Source organism: Mycteria americana, chromosome 9 (assembly GCF_035582795.1).
Source record: "Mycteria americana isolate JAX WOST 10 ecotype Jacksonville Zoo and Gardens chromosome 9, USCA_MyAme_1.0, whole genome shotgun sequence".
Taxonomy (NCBI): Eukaryota; Metazoa; Chordata; class Aves; order Ciconiiformes; family Ciconiidae; genus Mycteria; species Mycteria americana.
Window position 1 is genome coordinate 13,651,230 of NC_134373.1, and position 27,141 is coordinate 13,678,370.

The window sequence follows — 27,141 nt, forward strand, 5'->3', positions numbered from 1 at the left end:
ATAGGTAAGTCTACCCTGATCACAACTATCACATCATTATTGCCAGCAGGACTAATCCACCTTAGTAAAATTAAGCATTTTTTGCAGGGTTTGGTGTTTTTTTTTAAGCTGGCTGGTTTGCTTTGGCACAAGTGCAGAGCAGGGGATGGCATAAAAATAAGAATACTTTAACTTGCTGTTGTCACCGAGTTCCTTATGCTATGAAATCTTACCTTCAGTTTTCCAGTGAAGAGCTAATTGCTTCTGGGAAAAATCACTCTAGTGGTTACTGCCTCTGTGTTCTTTCTGCATCTATGTATCTTTCAGCTACTGTGTAGTAGTACCCTGTTTATCTTTCCTACTGTTATCACTCCAGTTTTTCACCTTTTTCTCATGGAAAACAACCTAGTATTCCACAGGCCTCTGCCACGACCATCTTTTTTAGATGGCTTTGTAACAGGATAAATTGAAAGAGACCTGAAACAAATTGTCTGGTGCTGGAAAAAAAAGATGGTGCCTAGTTGGTTTCTTTTCCAAGGATATCATCTGTCTTGTCCTGCTGGTGAAGGGTGCGGTTTTTTTTTAGTGGATGGTGCTGATGAGAAAAAGGAGATGGGAACAGACTTGTATGGAACTTTGACTGCTTTATTTTTTTCTAAAATCCTGGAGGGATGTGAATGTGATGAATCTCTTAGTCTGCTCCCATCCCATCTGACTTGTCAGCTTTTTAATTCAAGTGTTTCAATCTGTAGGACTTCGCTGAGGTTAATAATACTACATACAACTTGCAACAAGGGCCAGTTACAAGTGCTTAGAACAGTGCTGCAAGACCAGGGATGTATAAGATGGCCCTTCCCAAAGGAAACCTTCCTGACTTCCCACAATCAGTAGGGTTTTTTATAATGCTACATCCTGCCTACCACCGTACTGTAGAGGTACATCAGCCTTCACTGAAGCCTGTATTTATTTACATATATACAGACATCCCATGTCCTGCCTTGCTTCACGCACACACACAAACTCTCACTAGATGACATGAGGTGGGTATACAATACCTACACATCAGACTGGTACTTTTCAGACTTGAGCTGCAAAATATATAGGGTTTACAGCTTATATCAGGATTTCTGCATTTACAAATCAGGATTTCTAAATTTCCATTCCAACAATTATCTCTCTTCCTTTCTCCCCTGCCCATCCCAACAATCATATTATATATGTCATGTACGTGAATGAGTTAATACCTTGGGTTTCTTGCAGGAGCGCAGGCTGTATATTTGTTGAAATGATCCAGGGCGAGCCAATATTTGCAGGAACTTCTGGTACTTGTGAACAGCTGGCGAAGATCTGGGCGGTGAGTAAAATATACCCTGAAATGGGAGAGAAAAAGAATCTGTTGCTCCAGCCCCCTACTTAATTTTGAAGTCCTAAGCATAGGTCCTGTGAATAGCAGAAATAATTTGGTCCAATCTGCCAAGCTCATAGCAGACTTTGTAACCCATTTTATAGTTGGCAACTTTCTTACAGACACAGGAGTAAATCAAATGACTTTCCTTTGATGTTTGTCGTCTCATCAAAAATTTAAAGCCAATTAAAGTGACATCAAATTGAAGAAGGCATAAAAGGTGTGCAGGTACTGCAAATTCTATTCCTTCTTGTTAAATCCTTTACTTACTGTAGGATACTGCACACCATATTCTCACAAAGGAGCTCTAATGCTGCTCTTAAACCACCTTGAAAATGGCAAGACTGTGAGGTTTTTCAGAGATCCTTCTTCGTTTTAACTTGGAACATTTTGTATCATCCAGTTTATGGTGCAGCCCTAGAGACTGCTTTGGCATAATGGAAAGTGTGAAATTACTTTATAAAGGCAGCAGTGAGTGAGAGCAGACGTATTCAGGAGCCTCTTAAGCTGTTTTTTCTGCTGGGGAAACTGAAACACAGAGCCACATCCTTAGTGAGGCTTGGTAGAATTGAGGAAGTTACCAGCACTAGCAGATTCTGCATGTTCCTGACTGCTCGTTGCTGACCCTGTTACTGACTCTTCAGGAAGGTCAACCTATAGATTCCTATTGGGTTTTCCTGTAGGTGTCTGCCCTTTCACATCTCCTCCCAGGGATTTACTCTTCTGCAGAGAGTGTGTCCCAAACATGGGTTTTCAAAGGAGAAACTACAGAAAACTGATATTTGGAAAGTAGTGAGAAAGGACTTTATAGCCTCAAGTCTGTGTAAGTCAGATTTTTCCTTCTTAATCCCTTCATCCAGAAACACTCCTGCCTGGTAGGGTTTTCCTCTCTGCTTTTAGCTAGAATGAGATAAAAAGACAGAGAAGTGGGTCCAGTTCTTAGACTTGAGTTCAGTCCATTTAAATAAATGATGAATTTCTCTTTCATAGAGAGTGAAAAAAAAAAGAACTATTGAGAAAAAAAACCCCCATACTTGGCCAATTAACAGGGTTCAAAGCCAGGGCAGGGTCCAGTTTCCTAGAGTGTGAATGAAGGGTATCCTTCCACTTACAGCCCTGAAATCTCTGGATACATTTCCTGTGGTTTTGCAGTTGGAGGGTTATAGTCCTATCATAATTTCTTTAGTATTATAACTTATACCGTGATTAATAGGATTTGTGCTATAGAAGGCAAAAAAACCTTATTTAAAAATCATGAGGAAGCTTTAAGAGCCATGAAATAATTAGTGCCTTTCACAGAAGGTTTTGTGTTATTATACAGCCTGGAATGAGGCTCTGTGTTAGGCCAAGATTTCAAAGCTCCTTAGAGGCTTTCGATGCCTAACTTGAGATATTTTGCCGAGTGTGAGGTTCTGAACGGGGATTCCTACTGTTTTCTAATAGTCAGTTCCTTTCATGTACTAATAATAGAGGCACCCTGCACCGGTTTAGAGACTGTCTGCATTTGTGTGCATGAGTCTATATCATCCAGCATGCTTATCTCCATGTAGGACTGTTGGTTCAAAAACCGTATAGGTATATAGCTGGAAAATCCACATTCTGTGAAATGTGCTTGTCCTGTTGAATCATCAGGACTGCCTAGCTGTCATTTCACCAACATTTCTTCTAGAGGCAAGTGCCACCTTAAGCAGTCTTTATCCCCCATCTCTATCCCTGGCTGCTCATTCCTGCTCCTGTGTCACCTGCTCCTGTGTCATATGTGGGGCTACATGAACTGGGGAACCTGTAACTTGGTTTTCTCGGTGGGTTACTCTAAATGAGAACAGTTTATTTACCCAGTTTATCATCTGGCTGCGCAAACAGTAGCACTAATGACCAGTAGTACTAATGAAGGGATGACACCGGAGCAGGACCAAATGGGAAGGGGGCAAAGAGGAAGGAGCTACTTAGGCTGGCAGTGCTGGTTATGGAAGTATGGCCTAAGTGAATGCGAACTGCAGTGTCTCCAGTTCTCTCATGGCATAGAGAGTAAGCAAACCCGACAAACTTAAGATCCATCATTCAAATTTCAAGAGATCAGGCATAGGTTTTGCATTCAAAAACTCCATCTTACTGATCAACATCGTGCTGAGAAGGACTTTATGTGGGCTGCATTAGGCTGCAGCATGCCACCAGCGTGCTTCTGTGGCTGAGGTGAACATGTCACAAGTGCTAAATGAATGACTACAAGGCTTCTCTATAAAAAACATAAAATATAGCTTCCCAACAAAACTCAGCAAAATCAGCTAGGTTGATTCCTTCATCTGGTTTATCACAGGAGAAGCAAGCAGTTAGAGGGCACAGAGAGAGGACAATGATTTATACCAACTTAAAGCGCTTGCTGAAATACAGGCATTGTAAATATGTTTCTGGCTGAAACTATGCCTCTTCCAAAGTGGACTGCACCAAGTGAGCTGCACCAAGACCTTTCACTATAGTAAAAAGTGCCTGCTTGGGGAAGCATGGCAGAGTAGCAAGTATAGAGAAGCTGTTTTGCTTTGTCTGATGGCATGCACCAGAGAGTTAACAGCTAGATTTAGGGTAGATACGCAACAGATAAAACATCCCTGGAGTATAATTAATTTCAATTCAATAAATGTAACTTATTGTCCAATTTGGCAAGGAATCTCATTAAAGATCCAGGGGGAAAAAAAATAAAAGAAGAAAAAAAATCACCTGCCCCATTACCTTGGAAATTCAAAACCAGATCCAAATACATGGGTTGGAATAGCATCTTTTGTAAAGAAAAGACTCAGAAAAGATAAATATAAATCCATATTCATATAGTATTCAGTGATTGGTGCTCTGAATGCTTTCACAGCTCAACTCAGAAAAATGTAAGCATTTTCTGAAAACCTTATGTAGCAAAGTACAAGCACGCACAAATAACTATTTTCTTAAATTCTTCACCAAAGAAAGACAGAGTGCTGAGCTGACCCTGGAGAGTATGATGTTACTATATACTGAACTTCCCCAGCTCCCTCTGATGCCTTTTGGACTGATGCCCAATGGCTCACAAGCAACTTTGAAGAATGAGGGCCCAGATGAATGCAGGGATGGCACCTCAGAACACACACCTGGATTTTCAATGCAGAATATTTTAGAGGTTTTGCTGTGGCTTCCTGGAAAGCTAAGAGGGTAGCAAAAGAGCAAATTCTGGATTCAGGTTCAGATTCCAACTCTCTTTCCTGGGCACACAGAGTTGCTTTGGGCAGACCTGCTCTACTTACAGGATACACACACACCAGTCAAGAATGCATTCTCATCTAGAGCTGTCAAATTACCCTCGGTGTGAACCACCTTCCAACATCCTCGCATGGCTGAACACTGCAAGACACCTTCTCTTTGGGGAGCTTTCAAGCTTCCAAGACTGATTTGGGGCAGCTTCCAAGACTGATTTTACAGGTGAGCAGAGACAAGGGTCCTACCCCTTGGTCTTTGCTGTGGCAGGCTGAGTCCATAAGCAGTTTGGAAATATGGGCCACAGCAAGCCACCCTAACTTGCTTCCCCCCCACAGACCACCAAGCTAATATGTGCTAGACGTGAGATGCTGTCCCTGCTGCTGGCTGTCTTCTCCAGGTAGCTGTAATTGTCCTCACAGCTGTTTCCCAACTGTGAGTGAGAAAAACAATCAGCTACCAGATGCATAACAACTGCAACAGCCAGGCTTTACATCTCTTCCTTCTTTAATGTATTTTTTTACTGATGCCTGTTTTCTTGCAATCTCATCACAAGTTTCTGTAAGGCCAAGTTCCCCATATCATAGATCTCAGCTTTCATTTTAAGGAAAAGGAATTGTCTATCATATGCAAAGTGTAACTAATGTGAGACAAATCTAATGTTGGAGAAGAGAAAGTGAATAAAAAACCCTGTCATTTTTCATGTTAAAATTTCACCGTTTTTTAAGGAAATCTGATAATTTTGGGGGTTGCCTGGATGATAAGCTTTGAATGCTTGGAGTTAGCAGTACTGATTTATAATACCATATCACATGCTGTGAACTCTTCTTAAATATGTGGCTTTGCCTCTTTAGCACAACTCATCCATATCAATAGGCACAAGGCACTTTGCATGCACTAAGTAATAATAATAACAACACTAAATATCTGCAACTGGAACCAGCACAGAAATCCAGATATCCTTGATCTCATACATTTCAGCAACTAAAATGAGGTTGGAGGAGGCTTTACTGACCCAGACTTTGCTCAGTGAGGACCTACCTCTGAAGCCCACAATTCATATTTGGCCCTTTAGGCCAAATACACTGCTGAAGCTCGGGACCCTTCAGGATGAGACACAGGACTGCTTTCTAGAACCTGCCAGTACACCTGTCTGCCAGCTTTTCTTTTTCACCTCAGAACGGCAGGGGTTTCTATCACAGCTCACGGCCAGTGCTGCCGCTGAGCATATTGGCTGCTGCCAGTGCAAGTGGGCAAAGTCCCCAGTGCAGCTCTGGCACAGGAGGACACCTTCAGTGGCGAAAGGGGCTGAACAATGTGACCCCTGGGCTGGCAAACACATGCAGGAGTGGCACCTGGCAGTGAAGCTGCATACGCCTTCACTGATGTTCCCAGCAGCAATGACATTCAATCTCAGCAGGACCCTTTCTGCTATAAAATCAAGTGCTAAAATGTCAGTGTCCTTCATGCACAGTGGTAGATCCAGCACCAGCCAGGGCAGTGTGAATCTGTGCTGGTTTACAGTAAAGGCCACAGTCTGTCTCCATCAAGACTGATTCCTCCAGCTCCACACCAAGGCAGGGTACTGGCAGACAGAGGTTATTGCTCTTCTCACTCTCTTTCTTCTTTTGCACAGGTATTGGGCATCCCAACTGAGGACACCTGGCCAGGACTTTCCAAGCTCCCCAACTATAACCCAGGTGGGATTTAACTCACAAGAATGCCAGCTTTTTCTCTGAGCCACTAGCCACTTAATTTTTGGGTCAGTAATTCTCATTATGACAAGTCCTGGGCATCAGTGTTACTAAATCCCTTGAGCTACTAAGTATAGTGGTGTTGTAGGACCTACAACAACACTGGGATTGGCCTAGGATACAAGCAAAAGTACATGAGTGGCAAAGTTGCCTCACTGGGCACTGGGTATATGTCAAGCTGATGGAAGATTTCACTGCTGCAAGTGCTGACAATGTAGTTAGTCTCCACTCCTCAGTGCAAATGACCAATGTCTCCTGGTTTAGACTGGAAAAGCTGACAGGTACCTGGAGACACAGTTTATCTGAACTCTCCTTATTTTTATGGAGATTGGTTTGGGGGCCTTTAAACCTCAGTTTTAAAGGTCACTGTCCCTGGTTTTGATGTGGGCAAGGTGAGAAATCTGTGTGATTTATAAAGCTGGCTTCTTTTATTTCCGCATGGGCTGGTAGAGAAGTCTGTGTCCTGGACTTCAAAGGGCCAGTTGTCTCTTATTTTGATGTGGGCAGGTTGAGAAGTATGCTTTGAAAAGCTCGCTCAGTCACTCTCCCTCTCCCTCTCTCTCTCCCCCTTTCTCTCTTTTTCTCTCTTTTTGTTTAATGTTTTCTCTTGGGAAAATATATCCAAGTGTCAGTGAGGGGGAAATGATGAGCACTGATTCTCAGCCTCTCAGCAGGATCATTCTCTAAGAGAAACATAAAAATGAAATATTAAAAACCCTAGAATGTGAAATCCACCCATCTACAATCTAGCCATTCTCTCTTACTTATACCCTAAGAGAGTGGTGGGGGAAGCCTGTCTATCTGGAAGGGGGAAAAAAGAGCAGGGGGGAGAGGAGGAGGGAGAAGACGTGCTTTGAGCAAGGGGTTTACAGGTTTAGTAGAGCATAGTAACATCTTTTCAAAGAAGTGGGTGTTGCTCTGTGACCCAGTCCAAGATGCCCCTCCTTTGATTCTGGTGCATGAACACTAAACAGCCCCCATTTTCACATGGTAGCCGCGATTGGCTGAACAATAACCTGGTCTCACAGTCGAAAGGACTGGAATCCTTCACACAATTAGCTGAGACACATTAATCAAACCAGCGTGAAATGGGAATGTGTCGCTGTCCACAACAAGTTTAGTTTGGATAGGGAGCAAGCACAGAGCAGACAGCTGGAGGAAGCACTTTCTTCTCTAAGTTGTTGAAGGCTTGGCTGGGTAGTCTACAAGTTGGGAAGGGTAGTCTGGGAGGAAAGAAATGCTCGTGCGTGGGACAAACTGATCACAAAGAACTTTTTTTATGCCAGTCATCTGCTCATACAAGGCTAAAAACTCTCAGTGAAGATGATTAGGTATCCTGATGATATATGGAGGGACAATCTAAAAGTGCGAGCATTAAGGCTACGCTAGCAAAGAAACTAGTACAGACAACAGAGCATGTGTGAGTGCCCAGAACTGCCCGGAGTGGTGACTCCCGCTTAGCTCTATTTTGTCTGAGTAGCAGTGCTGTCCTCCTCTGCTATGGAGGGTGCCGGTGGCAGGGCTGGCACCTAGGCAGCATGGAAAAAGCTCCAGTAAAGACAAATCTAGTCATCATAAGCAGTTTTCAAGTCTGACTTGCTTTCAGGCTTGATAGAAAGTTTCCCTAACGGACTCCAGTGGGGCAGAATTGACCTGTGCTGTGCTGTGATCCCGTGATGCTGGTGCCTTTTGTGGCTGGAGCAGACAGAAATGCAGGAGTTAGAGGACACCTTCCTGTGGGAGCATCCCACCGTGCTAGCAAACACATAGGAGAGGGGTGCTGAGCCAGTGTTTGGGGCAATAGCTGTGCCAGCTGGAGAGGCAGCATCCCTTTCCTCTCCTCAGAGCCTGCCTAAGGGGCTCCAAGCTGCTCCAGCCACGTACTGGAACCAAGCACTTGGCTCACACCTGGATTATACAAACCAGTCTGGATAGAAGGAGGTTAGTCATATAAGGTTGGATTATTTGCCCTAGTCATGAACTAAATCAAGTCAGTTTTTGATGGGGCTGCTGGTAAGAAGGCAAATTAGTCTCTTTGTTTAAAGCTATTTGCCATTCACATGCTCCTATGCACTTCCCCTCTCTTCCCTGAAGTACAAGTGCTGTTTCCCCCCACAGGACATGCTCAGCCCGAATGGAAGCTGTGGAGTCTGCCTGAGAAAACCTTCTCTCTTGAGGTTATTTCCAGCCCAGTTGTGTGAATCTGAGTGCCTGGGACGGTTCAGATAAGCAAACAAACTCTGGAGCGCTTCCCCAAATCTGATGGCTTGAATGCTTTTAGCTAGTCCTATTGATGTTCGCAGTGAGCACAGGCAGCAAACAAACAAACAGGTTCCTGCCCGAGGCAAGGAACGAACACGGGCAAAACAAAGCACTGAGGTGTGATCCTATTCTCATTGAAGTTGATGGCAAAACTCCCACTGGATTCAGCAGTGTAGGCTCAGCCCCAGACTGAGGTTGTTACTGGAAGGGTTCCTGGGCCAGGTGGGTTAGTAGGAATCTTTGAAATGAAAGCTGGAAACCTTTAGATGTTTTCCTGTCACTACTGTGCGCTTGAGCACATCCTGCTGCAGAGTCTGAGGATGAGATACAGCATGGGCTGTAGGGTCTGCGAGCCAGGCACACGCAGGGCAGCTGGAGGAAGAGCAGCTCCCCTGCCCCCTCTATGGGCAACTGGCAAGGGATGAAATGTGCAAAGGAGTATGTGACCACCCTATGCCCCTGTGCCTTCTTGCACAAAGAAGTTCAGAAATGGGCCTCATGCCTATTGCCTACAGTTTGCCAAAATCTCAACCTGTGCCTGACTCCAGATGAACAGGAAGGATGGGTGAGCAACTCTGCTGCGGCCAGCCCTACAGCAGCCGTGGGGCCTGAAAGCACGGTTTTACCCCAGCCCTGGCTTGAGAATCAGTTCCTGCAGAACATGAAGGGTTGGGAGAGCTCCTGCCCCACGTCTCAGCGCACTTGCTGGCCCTCTCCCTGGCTGCCCAGGCTTAGGAGCCCTGCCCATAGTGACAAGGCTTTGCCCTGTGTTTGTTCATTTGTTCTGTTCCCCTCATTTTGCTTCCCCTGAAAGAGGCAGTTGTAGCTCTGTTAACACTATTTTTGAAAGCTCTCATGCTGTGTGAGCTCAAATCCTTGCATTAATCTACTGCTGTGTTCATTTCACTGTGCTGAAAAGCAGGGAGTTTAAATCCCCTCTAAACACCATTGGTGACACCAGAAGGCCAGTGTTTTGATCCAGCCCCATTAATGGTTACAAGTTTGAATCTAGACAGCAGGGGTCAAGGGCAGGAAAGGATTAGGAATCACAGCCCATGACATGAAGCTAGTGCTTTTGCCAAACTGGGAATACTGGAGCGCCCAATGTACCGAGTTGGTTTTTGTTTCCTTTTTCTGACATTTGGATTCCAAAGAGTGGGGAACAGTGCTTATTTGTTTATAACATGATGGACTTGCTATGAGTGGGCTTTACTCCTTGATTTATCGCACAGGCTGACTAATGAAGTTTCCTATTGCAGGTAGTATCATCTCACTTAGCAGACACAGGTTTTACACTGGGCTTTTTCAGATGCAGCAATGACTTTTAAATTAAGCCTAGTTTTTCACATATCTGCAGGCTTTGCTACGCTGAAAGAGATTTAGAAGCTTTCCAGAGTCAACTTCTGCTCCCGAATACCGATTTTTAGTATCTGTTGCGTTTCCAAAATGTCACCAGCAGATGGAGGCAACAAGCAGCAGGCTCTGAAACTTCAAATGACATTTTTGAGAATGCAGATGAAGTCTGCACTCCGAGTGCTTTTTTTTTTTCCTTTTTTTTTTTTTAATCTCACTTTTGATGCTGATGCTTCATTTAACAAATGGGATGGCTGGAAACTGAATTCTAAAACGATGAAATTTTTATTGTCATAATAAACTGCCTGTGGCTTTGATCCCAAAGGGAAGAGCAGCACCGTAACTAATGTGCAATATATGCTGGCCAGGCTGTAGGGAAACTTCCTATCTGTATGGCACTGGGCACAGACTGCAGTTTCCAGCCTGCCACACAGACAGAGCTCTGCTTCTGTCCTGCAGCCACAGAGGTTTCACTAATGAGAGAAATTTTCTCTGTGAGCCTGCAGCCCCAGCGCCTTCATCCAGCAGCACTTGGCATCCTCTTTCTCTCTCTTCATCAATTAGGAAAGTTTAACTTTTGTCCTCTGGCTTGCTTGCCTCATTATCAGTTCATTAGCCACTTCCACCTGGGCTTTCATATAGGAAGGTATTTCCTCATTAGCACACACTGCCTTGCATACGGATAGAAAATAACAAACCCAAGCACTACCTTTCAGATCTACTCGTATTGTTAAAAAAGCCAATCAGCCCTACACAATCCCATCATTTTATATCTGTATCATCATTGTAAGATGATTAAATCAGTAGTTCATCCACTTTTTCGAATGATATCCAAATATTCTTTATCTTTTACCTTTAAGGAGTAGCTGTTTACGTTGTTTTACAATTTTAGATTGGTCTTAATCTTACAGTAGGGAAAATATTTACTGCTCTGTTCTTACCCTGCTCGACACAATGGGGCCTCGGCATTCTCTAAGGGTTTGTCTATATGGGGTCAGTCAGGAGATTAATCTGAACTGATTTAAAGTGGATTAGTTAACTGCATTAAATCCTTGAGCAGAGACACAGTTTTCTTACCCATATCTTCCATTTATAATCAAAGCTCTGTATACTCAAAGTGGCAAGTTTGGCAGTCCTCACTCAAGCAGAATTCTCCACTGAGAGATGTGTTTGGACAGGGACAGCAGTAGCTGGCTCACTGGCTCTTACACTACCCCTTGTAGATAATTATTAATCTCCAGGTTATATAAATGATAAATTTAAGTTGAGAGGCTTGCTCGAGACAGCAAAGACTATAATTCAGGTATTCCTCCTGGTTCCCAGTAAGCAAGCTGATATTTCTATCTGTAATGTAAAGAAAATCCTATTTCCTCTTTGGAATGTTAATCCTGAAAATGCACTCCACAAAAACAAAGTGACATTTCACTTAGATATCATTGAAACATTTTGTCCTGCTGTTATCAACTGAATGTGCATTTTTTAACTTTTATGTTAAACTCATTAAAGTATATTAATGTTAAAAGATTTCAGTAAAGTACAATATTTAAGTAATCTTGACATTTTTATTAAATATTAAAGGAAATTGATATATTGTCATGGAACGGTTCCATCTCACAAATCAACATTTTCTGGCAGAAAGTTGCAACATCTGAAAGTTTTTGGCTAGCTCTATGAAGAGGTAAAAATTTCTACCTCATACAAAAAAATCTTATGCCTTTCCAAACCATTTTTAAAATTGTTTTTCTTCTATTCTGCCTGGAAACTTTACATCTCTACTCAATATGGACAATTTATTTCTACACTTTTATTACAGTCGAGGGGGCAAAATGCAGGAAAGAGGATCCAGAGAAAATGTTATTAGAGATCCAAGAGGAATTTTCTGCCAGAGTTAATCTCGGTGACTGATTTGGGAAGGGGCTGTTCAAGATACTAGTATATAACTTCTATATATTGGCAATAATTCCAGTGCTCTGGCACCTAAACAGTCATGAATCCTGTCCCAGGTTATATTGCCATTTACTGCTTTAGCAATTACCTTAGTATTTGGGTGTAGGAGAACACTTCAGTTGTGAACTGGTACTTGCCCTGTGATAGACAGGTTTAACAACCTGCTTGCCTGGCTTAATGGTGAAAGATTGCTGTTGGAAAGGTTAAGTGCTAAAAGTTCAGTCATTTGCACTTTTTCAAATTGTCTGTGCATCGAGTCAGACACTGAGTGACCAAGCCCCTGGGCCTGGCACTCTGGAAACGGCCACGCAGGCGAAGGCAGAGGGGACTCCCGCTTTGCCTGCAGCCAGCAGCTTCTGTCCCTGAATGATGTGGCTGGTGCTTCCGGGCAGGAAGGGAGGGCAGATGCTCTCGGATGGTGCAGCATAAGCCCCAGCCGAGCTCTGAGTCTACTGGCAACAGACCAGTGGCGCATGCCTCCTGGTGGTCTCACTGCCGGGGGGAATGCTTGTCCAGGCTGTTTTGGAAGAGAGGTCTACACCACCCTTCCTGCTCTCCTTTCCATGGCTAGAGCACCGTTCATCTCTGCTGTCAGAAATGGTGCTCAGGAAAATGTAGCTGGGTAGAAAGTACAGCCTTTCTGATGCAAGAAAATGTCTGTATTGCTTAGCTCTAAGGGGAAATCTTCCAGGCTTAAGCCATTCATTCATATCTAAGCGTGAGAAAATTCATGCTTTGTAAGAAGACATTTGAGGAATGTATTCCTCTACATTTTCCACAATGTTTAGAAATGTGTCCTTGAAAAACAGTGACAACAACACAGCCTTCCTAAAACGGCAGACTCTGCAAAGTTCCAGTCTGGTAGAGATGTTTGAATCAGTAAGTACAAAGCCTGCATGAAAATGGTTAACTTGATGAATAACAAACTTAGTGAGGGATTGACAGCAAGAGCAGTGGGCAAGAAGAGAGTGGGACCCACGTGCCTTTGCTCCATCCCCAGTCTTTCTGCCAGATCCATGCAGAAAAGTCCCGTGTGCCCACAGGGCAATACATGAAGCTCAGCAGCCCCCTTGGTAAGCCAAGACAATTGCTGGGGATTCAGGCCTGCAAACCTCTTTCTGCTTCCTTCGTGTGAAGGCTTTAGGGACTGATACTGCTTTTATTGAAGTCAAAGCTAAGTCTCGCACTGTAACAGAAGGAGGCCCAAGGCCTATATTCACAGATGTATGAAAGGAAAGAGTTACAGAACTGGAACAGCCTTATTAACATCAATGCTGGTATGCAAGTCCTATAGGAATAATGTACATTTATAAATACTAAGATGACAGATTCTATAGGGCCTTTTGAAATTCTGAGCACGTGCTTTTTGTAAGGGCTCAAAGAATGGTTTTTGGCTTGATTTTCATTTAATCCTGTGATTACATATTACACTTTCTAGAACTGGTTGCTTCCAGGAGACCTCAGAGACTCCGAGTCATCTGTGACAGGTAAGCTACCTATAACGGCAATGTCAAAAATGCCTCTGGGTTTATTTGTTTCTTTATGCAATCATTTAACTTGAAATGAGCTCTTTTGGCAAGCTCAGGAAGAGCGGGGTGGCTCTGTAGTAACAAGCAGATCTAACGTCAGTTAGGCAACTGATTTTGAGAGATTGCAGTAGAGGTAGGCACATAGTGGGTTTATTATTCTCAGAGGAGTAGTGATTATTCTCAGATAAGCAGTGATTTAATGACATTATGAGCAGCTTTTTGCAGGGCACAGTTTGATTCAGAAGGTCGTACTTTCCCAGGCCCTCCTACCCAGACTGAAGACAGACTTTGCACTGTCCCAATTTTCATTTCTGGAAACAGACTGTAGGAATGTTGCTCAACAGTGGTAAAGAAGACGTGCTAGGACAGCATTTTCAGGAGACAATGAAATAATCTTGTGATTAGTTAGGAGGGGAAAAATCACATTCTTCAGTGGCCAAAAGCTATGAGACTAGGGCCATGGTTACATACCTTGGCTTGACTAGGCACACCAACACCGCCCAATCACTCCCTAGTGTGCTAAGAGAAGGGAGTATTTTTCAAGCATATATATGAACACACACACACACATATACCTAATATATATATGTATCAGTGAAAGAAATTTATAATCAGGCAAAGTACCCTAACCTAGCTCAGAGAGTCATTAAAACAGAATCCCCCCCAATACTGATTTTGAGGCACACAACAGGCTTTATAGATATGTAGGAAAAGACTAGACAGGATTTGTCCTCAGGACTGTGTTCATGCACGGGTCAGGAATCAAATATTCTTTGAGGACATAACCACATTTTTCATCAGTGCTGTTTATTATCTGTTCAGCTTATTGCTTGGGATCCAGCCCTGCTTGGAGGGAAGCATGCTGCCCTTCAGAGCTGGGTTTCCCGGATGCTGTTCTGAATGGCTGAACAAACATGATGAAGTTTTGAGAAGAGCATAGGTTGCTGAGATGCCAGCCATTGTCACGCACATCTTCAGAAACACACAAAGCTCAGCATGTCCCAAACCCTGATAACACAGGTCCTGGACAGAACAAATCCTCTCTCAGCCTGAACAAAGAAAGAACTATATTCCTTGCAACTCTGCTGTATTGCATTTCTGCTTTTTGGCCATAATCCCTTGACAAGCCCTATTACAGCCCCATACCGACGGGCTGGCCCAGCAGCTCTGCAGCAGAGCTCTGGGCTGCACGTGGGCCAGCTCCAACTCTGTGTTACAGAGTCCTTATGCTGGTATGGCCGAATGGCTGCCTTGGCATGCTCGGCTCTTGAGAAGCAAAGAGCTGCTTCACACAGACCGCTCAGCCATGACTCTCCATGGCCAATTAAGAAATCAAAGGGGAGCTCTGTGCAGAGCTCAGCCACCACCAGGAAGCCTGAGCCATGGTGGGAAGCACTGAACCATGTTGCTGCCCAGTGTGGGAGCCTGCAGCAGCAGGGACCAAGGGGGCTGAGGGTCTCCAGTAAGACCCTGCCATGGCAGGGGCAGCCTGTGGTGCAGCTCTAGCGAGCAGCCTCAGGCTGGATGCTTTGGCTCCCTGTCCTGTCCCTGCTCCCCAAGGCAGCAGGGGCTCAAATCGTTTTGCTGGAGGTGAGAATTCAGCAGTTACTTACCCAGATACCTTTTATAAATTTGTTTCCCAGGATCTCTCTCTCTCTGTTTTTTCCTTTATTTTTTTTACATTTTATCTCCTCAAAATAAAAATGTCAGCATGTCAAATGTCCTGTGTAGGGAGGGGGGGTGCAGGGGCAGGGGGATCCAGGCGCCTGATGTCACTTGGAGGGGAAGCACCAGTGGGGGCCGAGGGAGGAAGCACAACAGGCCATGCTCTGATGGGCCTCCTGATGCTGAAACATGATCAGAACAAACAAACAAAGTAAAAGCTGTAAAACTAAATGACTATTTTTATTTGTTTCCTTGTTGGTTTGTTTTCTCTCTTCCACTTCCTTGTCCCCAGCTGTGTGCTGCTCTAGAAAGCAGCCACTTGGCATTGGTGTTTGCTGGGCATGGAGCATGTGTGTATTACATCTATTTTAAGCACTCGTCCTGAGAAACAGATTCATCTCCGTGAATTCCCAACACATTTTGCAATCAGATGCACTACTTGTACTAGGGTAGGAAAAGGAGAAATGGTATTTTCTTTTGTTTTTTAGTTTTGACCTCTGGGCTGCTCAGTGGGCCAGTCAGGTTATTTTGTGCACTTGCATTGTCACTGTAAACTGGTAACACCAACCTCTGATATTCCAGTTACGACGTAAAATATAGTCTCCCCAGCAGCATTTGCCCTTTTACTTAAAACCTTCTTTTTAAAAAATAACAATTTATTTTCAAAATTCCTCTGAAAACATGAGTTTGAGCTGAAATCCTGGATGCATATACTCCAACATAATCAAACTGACATGGAAAAGCAAATGCCCTGGAAAGCTATATAGCTGGGGTGGGTTTATCCAGCTCCCCTGTGTCCCTCCACTATCTCTGCCTCAAGCTCTGAGAAGGGCTGGGTCAAGTTCTGGTTCCAGCTTTCTGGCTTGTGCTCATCTCCTACACTATTTTTTCTCCTGTTTTCCTAGGCTGAGCAGGGTGCCAGCAGCAGAGGATTTGGCCTCCAGGATGCTTACAGCCTTCCCTCGAGGCCGGATCTCTGCACAAGATGCACTTCTTCATGGCTTCTTCAGCCCTCTTCCTCCTCAGCTCTATCAAGTTCCTGCTGGTAAGTTAACTCTCGATTTCATCTCACCAAGAAAGAGCTACTTCACATGCTATTTATTATGAGTTTCTTCTGTACTTTGAAAGTCTCTGCCATTCACCTGGACATGTTTCTCTTTTCTGCCTGCCCTCCCTCCCCTCTCCCGTATGCTGCAAAGTTTACATCCCATTGCAAATTTGACAGCTTGCTTTTCTGTTTTCTTCCACTTGACCACGGTGTTAATACTAGAAGGGGACCTGGATGGGCTGCCGCCATGGTACATTTACAAAGCAGAGGTGTATATGCTTTGACAGGTCGTTTCTCCCCTGTTCTGTAACCCCAGGGGCTGGGAGCTTTCCCTTGGGCTGGCTCACACTGTATATTCAGTGTAACTCACATGCTGGTCCCCCCTGATGTCCTGCATTCCCAGCTGCTCAGCATGATGTGCTAGCCCCAATTCCCTTGGACCGCTCCTCCTGCTCCCTTTTGATGTTCAGAGACAACAGCTGTTCCTTGTACCCTGTCGCATCAGTTCTCCCTCAGTTTTACCTGCTTTATTTTCTTCTTCCCTTGCTCCCTTCTCTTAAGCACACAGCTGCATACACACAGATCTGCCTCTCCTGTCCTGAGCTGACAATAAATACAGGGTCTCTCAAGCTACAGGTTCTGTTCCTCACTAGGAAAAGCTCCCTCCTATCGGGCAACAGGCCAGGGAGCCCTCGCATTCCCCGTTGTCTCCTGGGCACCCTCTACACTAGTTAGTTTGGTGGGGTTTTTTTAAGATAGGGGCAATTAAGAAGAAGCCTTCTTGGACTGTGTTGTCAAGCTACTTGAAAACTTAATTTCTGGTTCCTGCAACACATCCCAAGTGAAGGAGCAGCCAGCTAGCATCTCTCCCAAACCACCGCCCTTCAGAAGGTGCTGTGTGTGCGTATGTGCATGAGTGAGAGACATCTGCATTCCTTTTCTGTTCACCCAGCCACAGAGCACAAATCTACTTTGACACTTTTAGAAAAATGAAAAGATGGAATCTCGCAGGAGCCTGCCTGTGCCGGGGGGGGGGAGGAGGGGAGCACGCACAGCAGGAGGGAAGTTGACTTTTCTTTATACATATAGGGTTTTTTCCATGCAGAGTTTAAATTATGCCTGATAAAAGGAGTTTCGTGGATGTTTCAGTTCTTTCAAACCCTCCTGGCTTCCTCCCAATTAAATGAGGTTTGTCAAAGCCACAGGGCTCTGCTGCTGCCGGAGAGGCGGACAAGCACTTCCCGCAGTGACATCTCCAATCCCCAAGGGAGAAGATGAAAGTGTCAGTGCCGAGAGAGAGAGAGAGAGTGTGGAAAAAAACAGGTACAGAGACAGACAGTGTGAGAGAAGGGGAGAGAGTGAGGAGAAATAGAAGGAATGAGAAAACAGATTGGCATAATGTGTCAATCTCTCCGACATGCTGCCAGAGAGGATATAGATTCATTTCACCTGGGTTTATGCACCATCCCGTATTTATTATCCCCCATATTGCAGTGAGAAGTACCTTGTGGACAGGAAACTGCATGGTGTTATCATAGCAACCAATGTGTTGGGAACAGAATCAAAGTGCGCAGCGCTGAAACAAGTACAGTATGATCATGCAGGACCATATTCATGAGTGACTCATTAAGCCCGTAAAATTAGGCAATTCTGAATAATTTCCCATGTAGCCATCCCTATTGCCATAATTGTGTAAGACATTTGTTCTCTTGTGTCATTCTGGCATCACACTGTTTTGGAATTTAACTGTATCATTTTAAAATTCTGGTTGCTATGATAACACAGTGCAAATTTTAAATATATTCTGTTCCCACTTTGTTCTGGAGGATGCTGGCTATTAGTCCCCATCCTCTGAAGGAGAAAGTTAAAGCAGAAGGGCAAAGAATGAGCTGGAGATGAAAGGTGAAAGGAGGAGGGGGCTGATCCCAAGGTGTGTGAGAGAAAAAGTGTGAAATAACATTTGAAAAAATAAAAGGTTCCCATAAGAAATTATTTTCTATTTTTATGAAATAATTGTAGCCATAACTGTCCTTTTTAAAAGTTGCTATGACAAGCTGGAAGCAAGAGGATGTTTTTCAAAGGTCAGTTCCTGGGAAAAAACAATTGGAGAAATCAGTGTTTCAAAGATAAGTGCCCCTCCAAATAGCATGTTTCTGATTACTGAGGAGAATCCTAATGGCTAGAGGCTGGCTGCTGCCCCTGGGAAGGGGGAGAGGGAACAAGGAGCTCTTTGCTTCCTGGTGGTCAGCTCCTGCAGAGGGAACGGGTTGCTGTTGCTTATGCTCATTTGGATGCAAAGTGCTAGAAAAGAAGAGTAGCCCACGCTGTAAGAGAGGAAGAGTCTCTTCCCCTGAGTGGGGCTGGTCCACAGATGAGCCTCTCCTGCAGCTGCTTGCTCCTGTGCCTCTAGCGCTAGAAGGGGCTGCTAAGGCCCAGGTTCAAACCCCACTCATCGCCTTGGTGGCCTTAATTCTATATACACCACCAGCACCTCTGGATATGGCAATGAAGGAGAGGAGCATGGGATTCTCCAGTTTCCTTCCACTGTGGCTAGTAGCCTAAGGGGTGGCAGTGATGACCTTTCGTAAAACTGGAGCATTTGCTGTCCTTTTTCTGGCCTAAGCCAATCCTGAGACAATTATCTTTGTGCAGTGCAGCCCTGCACTACAGCAGCTCTGATAAAACTTCAGTCTAACCCTTTGCCACCTGCTAAAGCAGAATGTTTTCTGTCCAATTAATCACTCCTGGAAGAAAGATGAGATCCTTGAATCAAGAAAGCATGAGCTGTGTTCTCAACTCAGTGTCAGTCCTGAAGTGCAAAGGGCCTTCTGAGAAGGTATCTCACTCTGCTGTCAGACAGGTCAGACACAGTAACAATTGCAGCTTATTATTCTTAGTTATAGATTTGGTTTATTTTCCCTCTCTTTTGCCCTCGAATGCTTTAGAGCAGGCTCGCAAGCAGGGAGGGTGAGCAGTGGGATTTGGGGTTAGTAGCAGTGTGCTCCCAAGAAAACATATTGAAAGAAGAGCTCTGGCCAAACAACCCAGGCGCATGGGCCAGGGAAGCCTGCGCTGGCAACTCAGATCCTGTCCCCACCAGACCGATGTCCAGGCTCAGTATAGACCTTTCTCACAGTTCAGGAGACATTCAACCCTGGGCATGCCGTTGGCACAGCAGTTAGTCCATGTGGAGGATTGTGTGTTGTGTGGATGTGATCCTGGCTTTGCTCCCTTTGGGTACAGCTGGTCTCTGGTTGTTACCTCCCCCCAGCAATTCAAAACCAGTGTGCCAGGTGGTGATGACACTGTAGCGTTTCTCCTAAAACAGCCCGCTATTCAGCTTTTCAGAGACAAGGAGGAGGAGGGAGGCTTGATGTTGACAGAGCACTGTCATTTTAATGCCTGTTGCATCTAAACTAATGCAAAGCAAGCGTAGGCAATGAGGAGGTTAAGGCTGCAAGCTATTGCCTACCAAAAACGCCATTACTGTTGGGATTAGCCAGCGCTGGTAGATGTTATCACAGGGCACGTATAAAGAAGAGCTGGCTTTCATGGACATCTTGTTTGGGTTGGCTGCTTTCCCTAGGTTCTCCTACATAGCTAAAAGGTTTATATAGTCACATTTTTTTACCTCTGTGCTTTGCCACCTCTGTATACAGCAAATGGATATCCTTCACTGCAAATCAGATACAGACACCTAGAAAGTGAAGTTCCCACCAGGTGTATGAATCTGGTTGACAATGTGTCTTAAGGGAATAAACCAAAGTTGGTGTTGAGCAGCAAATCAGCTGTCACTCCTGAACCAGAAGCAGTCTTTTCTGTGAGGTGATAAAGCAAATCTTCGCTTAACTCAGGAAGAACACCCCTTACTTCACCTGGCCTGATCTCCACAGTGGTGGAAGGTCTGCTTGCATAACTACTGACAGGGCACTGAGGTTTTGTATTATGTCATTAAGCCACCACCCTAGGAAGGAGCCATTGCAACATCACAGCAGATGCATGCCAAGGGCACAGGCCTCTGGAGATGTTGCCCTGCTTAAACTCTTCCCCAGGCGCTGGCCTGGAGCAGACATCGTGCTGGCAGGTGCTGGGCCCTGTTTAGGAGCACAGGGTAAAGAGGAAGATGGGAAAAGGAGGAAGGTTTCCTTTGCTCACTCCCCAGCTCATGCTCTTGCAAAAGCACAACTGGCGCAAAGTTTGGCCCACATGACTTGTGGAAACAAAGTCCTACAGACGTGGTTCAAATGCTCTGACTCCCATTGATCTCAGGCCAGAGAATCTCTATAAAGGTCTTATTGTTCAGGGAGATAACTGCTTTTGGGGGGGAGTGCTGTTAATACCCTTCATGGAGGCAGGCGCTATTGCATCAGAGGTTAGCAGACATTTTCCTGTGTTTTGTCTAATCGCAAGTTATATCTGAGTTTTCTTTAACTTCCACTTTCCCTTTAACACTCTTAAATGCAAATCTGAGAAGATTTAGTTGTCTTGTTTGCCCTGAAAGACATCTGGACTGGAACTCCCATGTAGTCGTTTGCCATCCTGAGGTGCACTTCTGCCTTCACCCAGTTATCAGCAGAAAAGAGCAAATGGGGATGTAGTGATCAGATTTCTAAGGCACAAAAGTTAAAGCTAAGTTTGAGATTGTGACAGCAAGCAACCATGAGCCTAGGAACTCAATTAGCCTGAAAGACAACTATCTCATTATCTTTCCTAAAATGATATAAATACATAAGAATATAAAAATTTAAAATAAACTCTCTCTCTATTGACTGTCTAGATGACTGAATTTCACTGCTCAATTTCTTTAAACACCCACTTTAGTATTTATTTATTCTAAGCGTGAAGCAGCTACGATAATTAGACTGTCAGATTTGGTAAGTTAATGAGGAGTCACTGGAGTGGAAGGTTTTGCATTTGTGAGATTGCTGAAGGAGAGAAGCTCCGTGCCTTCGCTCTATCTCTTTTTTCTTTTTCTTTTTTTCCCCCTCTGCTGGGTGGGAAGGAGAGAGCTTGGCAGTGCGTAGATCCATTTGAATCCTTTTGATTAGTGGGTTGCATACCCACCACTGTTCTACCAAATAATATTTTGCTGGTTGCTCCAAGAAAAAGAAAAAGAAAAAAGAAAAGAAACCATAGATGAGATTTCTAGAGAAGGGTGCCTAGATTAAAGAAATCATTTTCCAAAAAAATCAGAAGGAATGGAGCTGTGAGAAATAGGATCCTGAATTAGTTTATATTGTGGCTAAGGTCACAGGAGAGCATTAGGAAAGTAGCAGAGTGAAGGAAAAGGACCATTTTGCAGCTTTCTCTTTAATCTGATTTTTCCACAGGACAATCAGTGCTCGCAGTTCCAGGAGTGAGACTGCAACCTGAAATCTGTGACCTGTTTGTTTCTTACCGAAAAGGCCATCTCTCAGGAGGTTCAAGCAAGTTTTGGTAGAAAGCAGGGATGATTGACTAATTCTTGGGTAAGCACATAGTTGCCACTGTCGAAGCTGCTGCCAGCATCCTTAGCACATGAATTCCTTTGTGTATTGAAGGTGTGAAAACAGAACTGATACCCAGGGCTGGGTGACCACATCCCAGGCTGAGGACAAAGTAGGAAATCTCACATTCAGAGAGAAGAGATCAGCAAGCCAATGGCCCCCAATGCACAATGCTCAGTGGTATCATGGGAGGTTTGGGTTTGTTTCGTCATATTCCCAAGTCTCAGACTAGTGCCCTTTCCTCTGATGCCTCCCCAGTCAAAATATTGCTTCATTTCCCCATTGCTTAAACTGACCAAATTGCTTTGTTCACCTTTGTCCTTGTCTATTGAGTTCACATTTTACAGCTTACTTGTTTTGGTTTTACACGCAATGGAACCTGAGCAGAGCTAGGCAAAATCTCCTTAGCTCCTAACATCCTTAGTTTTAATTAATCAGTATTTTAATATGACACACCTCAAAATGATGCTTCAGCATCAACATTTTTCATCTCCTGTTTGTTACAGAAGACCAAAAGATCACTTAAAATCACTGTTATTGAAATAAATTACCAGAAAACACCCTTTTATTATATCCTGTCTCTTTGTTTACTTTGTGCATTTGTTAATGGCATGGGTCCAGTCAGTGTCACCGGCTGGGTCTGTGCTTGCAGGGCAGACCTGGAAACTGGTCTTGAGGCCAAATTAGTTTGACTGTCTTACTGTCTGCCAAGCTAAGAGGCAACCTAGCTGTGATAGCAGGACAAACCTCAGCTACCCATCTGTGCTTTCAAATGCATGTAGATGGCACGTACCTGCCATAGGAAGGGTCCCAGCACTCAGTGCCTGGTCTCACAGCCTCTCTCTACCCCATCTGTCCTCATCATGTAGACAACAGCAGGCAGACAGGACAGCCTTGAGTCCTTTTGAGAAGGACCTGACACTGCCAGCCCTGTGGCCAGATTGGGTTTTGGAGGCAGCCTGAATACATTCCCTTCTCACCTGCTCAGCTAAGTGCAGACAGGGCGGCTATTCCCTCTCTGTGATCAGAGAGGAATTAATCCTGCCAAAAAAGCTGGTTGTCAGTTCCACTAAGGCTTCTGGGACAACTCACTTGAGGAGGGCACTCATGCTTCAGTGTTCAATGAACTTGGATTTGGCCAGTCTTAACTGATTTTGAGAGTATTTCACAAATACATAATTTAAAATAGTGAAACCATGAAAATAGTAGGAGATACACTTAAACATTTTCTTTTTTTTTTATATTAACCTGGCCTCAAAGTGTTTGTGTCCCTTTTTTAAAGCTGCTTACAAAACATACTAAACAAGCTTACATGTCAACTCAAGTTTTCTTCTGCACTTCATTACAGGAAAATATTCTATAAGTGATAATGTTCATATTATTAATGCTCTTTTTTAAAAAGGCATCCGGATTCAGACATGCAAGCAAGGTTATAAATGAAATAGCATTTTTTTTTCTCATTTTAATAGGCTACCGATGGAAAGCAGGGGGTTCTGTATGCTTTTTCAAATCTAATCGGAGGTAGATAGGCATCTAAAGCACAACAGCCTCACGCTGGCACATGAGAGAATGGAATTTCCTGGGAACATAATGAAACTGGCCAGCCTTCCTTCACTGTCCAACCTGAGTTAAGTTACAAAAATAGACAAAACCAAAAAACCAAACATACCAGGGTCAATCATGAATCCATGGGCCCTGAGCGACACAGCAAGGGACAAAACATCATCATCAGTCTCCTCCTTGTTCTCCTTCTGGTTTCAGGAAGGGAAGAGATAGTGCCAGGCGTCTATCCCAGGGTGATATACACTCCATGCCAACACTCCATCCATTTTCTACCCTGTTCCACCTCTTTCCCTCTACCTGCTGAGGAGGAACGTATGGATCATTGGAATCTGCTTCTGTTCTCATGCTGCCTCTCAAAATGCAGATAAATAATGCAGTACCTCTTATGCGTATGTGCTACTGTACTAGCTATGTGTAGCTGAATCTACACGAAGATTAGAGCTTGTTCTAAACCAACTGTTAACAAGCAAAGTAACTGAAGTCACTAGCCCTGCAGAATATTTGGAATTAGGATTTATTTTTCCTTTTGAGTCAGGACTTAGGCCATGGATTTTTATCCTAACAGAATTCCTTTGCAACAGAGGCAGATTCTACCCTCCATTACACCAAGGACCTTTGAAATAACTCTTGATATAGACAAAATGAAGCAAAATCTTTGAGAGTATAAAACAAGGGCAGAGTTTGGTTGGAGGAGGGGCATTTTTAAAAATCACCTTTCAGTAGAAGAGAATGAAATTGTGCAGATGTCCTGCCTTTTGTTTTTCAGAAAGCAATGTCAGAAAGATTGACTTGGCAACGAAGATGTAACAGCACAGTCTGGACACTGAACTTGCAGAATAAACTCAGCCATGTGTCACTTAATAGAGAGATCCCTGGACCAGAAGATCGATGTACAAACAGGACAGATGGGGACTGACAATTGAAAGAATGTAGAGGCTGATCCAAGGCTTACAGAGACCTGTCATTCCTGGGGTTTGCCTACAATCTCCTTCAACAAAAGAGCTCCTGAGGGAAGGAAAGGATTAGTCAAAAGTTGAGTGAAGTCTCCAGGGAAGATGGTTTCTTGGATAAAGTTGTCAACAAAGGGAATTGTTTAAGACTATTTGTTATAATTTCCTAGAGGGAGCTTCTGCCATTACTAACAGGATTACCAGCATACTGGTTCCACACCAGCAGAGCATTAGACATGTGCATTGCAGACTGGTTGCTTAGAGCTGAATTCAGGGGTCTTCTTATACTGGGTCCCAAATGTGTGCAGGTGTTGATGAGCAGAGGGGAGATGGCAAAGAATTAAGATGCAGACAAACACAGGCCATTTTTGGTCCAGCTGTTGCAGAGAGTCCTGGCTCATTAATAGTTACCAGGGTGTTTTAATCTCCTTGATCTCAGGGCTGCTGACAGACTATGAGAAGGAAAGCTAATCTGAGGTGAGTGCTGATCAGGATATATGGGGAAATCAGAGAGTTCTTTCCCAACTACAGTTACTGTGAAATTTCTCATAGAATTCTTCCTGGAAGAATCGGGAAAGCAAGTAACTTACTGTGTTCATGTACTAGTCTGCTTGGTTTCAGTTATCTGGGATACTTTTTCTCAGCTCTGGAACATCAGAAACCAGAAGCCTTGGTGTAACCTCACAGCAGATCTGGGAAGAAAAGGAAGACAAAGATAAATCATTAAGGTGCAGGCATGCAAACCTTCTTGAATACTTATTCATCTGAGCAGTGTCACTGGCATGACTGGGAGAACTTCTCTGAGCAAGAATTATGCAGAGCATTGAGGCATTGGAACAAAACCAGTCATGGAGCTATGTGGAAACACCAGAGAAATGGGTGGCAGCCATAGAAAGAGCTGGAAGGTGACATTTTAGTGTAAGGGAGCTATATCTCCAGCCCCACCCCATTCCATTGTTTGCTAACCAAACACTGCAGATCTGGACAGGAAGCAGCACAACTTTTTATGTTCCCCTTTGCCCTTGCTATAGACATAATTGCAGGAACGTATAGATTAGCTACGTAAAAGAGCACACAGACTATCTGCAGGCACTGCTCAGTTAAGAGGACAAGAGGTATTCCTTATATTACGTGACAGTCCTTAAAGTTCTCTGCCTTGATGAAAAGGCAAGCTATGTCCCAAAAGTCTTTCCACCTCTAGATTGCGTGACCCAGATCTCCCAAACACTGGCCACTCTCAAAGTGAGTGTGAATGCCTGACCTCCCTTTGCAATACTGAACAGAAATTTGTCTCAATATTAGGACCTTCTGCCTTTCATTTGCTCTGCAGTGAATCTGGAATAATATTACAGTGACCTCACAGCAGTATAAGCAAGATCAGACTAGAGGATCCTATAGAGTTCTACTTAGGTGTGTATCTCTGTATCAGCTTCCCTTGTGCAGGTTTATTTGTGGAGAGAAGGGCATTTGGAACCTTTTTAGAAGAAAAACAATAGTTCTTAAGCACACTGGCACTGGCTGTTGCATTGCAAAAGCTTCTCAGAACTGGTACAAATAAGAAGCTTTTCTGAAGTGGATGGCTGGCTGCATAAGTAGGAGATAGCTCTCTACTTCTGAGTTATGCTGCATTGTCATATGCATGTTCAGAGCGGCTGTAAATTATGCCCAGGTTGGGATAGGGGGTGTTCTGCATTCCTTTTGCACCCTTGGAGATGGTTGGGTGGACTAAGAGCAGTGAAAAAACAGGATCTCTAATGCCTGCCATGGAATGGTTATGGCTGGATGTCTGCTCCTAACTGGGAGCCACTAAATGCTCAAGATATGTTAAATGAAAGGATTTGTTATTCATGGGCAGTGAGGGATCTAATGATGGGAACTGAATCACTTTCCTCGTGGTGTCTGTCCAGAACATCAGTTGTAAATTTCTTCTGCCTTGGAGCAGCAGAGAGAATGGCTTTGCTCTTTTACATACCTGCTACCCCATAATGGCCAAAGCTTTTACGCTAAATTGCCAAAGGGCTGAATGATACCTTCCAGCTCTGTATCTGGAGGGGTGGAAAGCCAGGAAGATCCTGGCAAAAGGATGTGCTGCAACCCAGCACTCTTCTGTTCATTAACTCAACATTGGAGGCCCAATGCCTTAAATATGCCAGATCAGAGAGAGAAATTGCCCCAGAACCACTCCTCTCCCAAAGTAACAGGAGTACTATTTACATCAGGAGTCCTGATCTCAGTAGATTTTCCATCCCCTGGCCTGCACAATCTCAGGGGCAACAGCTCTCAGGGAAAATGGATGTAGTGTTGTAATGAGTCAGGAAGAGTAGGTAACAAGAAACACATCTGAATTCATGTACCAAGTTGGTGCCACTGAAAAAGGCGGTCCTGCTTCCCCATTTCCATCCCTGCTTCAAGCTTCACAGTCTTTCTCTCTTTTGCTCTCCGGCACTTTTCTAAGCCCTTGATGAACTGATTTAACTCACTAAACAGGTGGAAAACTATTAACTCTTTTGCTGGGTTAGTTTTTCATTGCTTTAGTGAGCTGAATCAGATTATGAAGGGGTCAGAGAAGTACCAGACTTCATGCATGGCTGAGTGTGGAGTGGGAAAGGAGGAGCAGGAAAAAGCTGTGAAGTTCAGGCTCTTCTTATCTCCAACCTGCTCACATCTAGTTCATGTGGGTGGTCATCCCCTGTCACATCTGGATGTTTGATGTTCTGTTTTGAGGTAATAACCGAATGGGTTCTGGTAAGTGCGTGCTCAGTACTGCTATCATGTATGTGGGCCCATCTCAAATCTAGGTGTTTGCTGTTGAAGACCTCACAAAAAATCCCAGACATTGGCACAGAAGCACAGGACTGACCTTTCCTTTTTTCCAGAAAAGACTTTCTCTTGGCAGAGGTGGGATGCCTTGGTAAAGCAGGTGAGAGTTTATGAAGTGCATGTAAATGGAGATCATTGTGCTTGAGGGTCATCAAACTGTT

General features: G+C 44.1%; 1 protein-coding gene and 1 long non-coding RNA gene across 2 annotated transcripts in view; one reads left to right on the forward strand and one right to left on the reverse strand.

Annotated features, from left to right (window-relative positions):
• The window catches only part of CDK15 (cyclin dependent kinase 15), a 37,351-nt gene extending 15,732 nt beyond the window's left edge, over positions 1 to 21,619 (forward strand). The window contains exons 9-13 of the mRNA XM_075512521.1: positions 1,240 to 1,333; positions 6,240 to 6,303; positions 13,358 to 13,406; positions 16,019 to 16,158; positions 21,492 to 21,619. Of these exons, the coding sequence (XP_075368636.1) occupies positions 1,240 to 1,333; positions 6,240 to 6,303; positions 13,358 to 13,406; positions 16,019 to 16,158; positions 21,492 to 21,601 (457 nt within the window). The 3' untranslated portion in view covers positions 21,602 to 21,619. The remainder of the gene's footprint in view (positions 1 to 1,239; positions 1,334 to 6,239; positions 6,304 to 13,357; positions 13,407 to 16,018; positions 16,159 to 21,491) is intronic.
• Positions 1,262 to 27,141, reverse strand: LOC142414811 (uncharacterized). The gene is made up of 3 exons (XR_012777219.1): positions 27,021 to 27,141; positions 24,751 to 24,852; positions 1,262 to 1,349 (listed from the first exon to the last, which is right to left on the reverse strand). It is a non-coding gene; the product is annotated as an uncharacterized LOC142414811 (long non-coding RNA).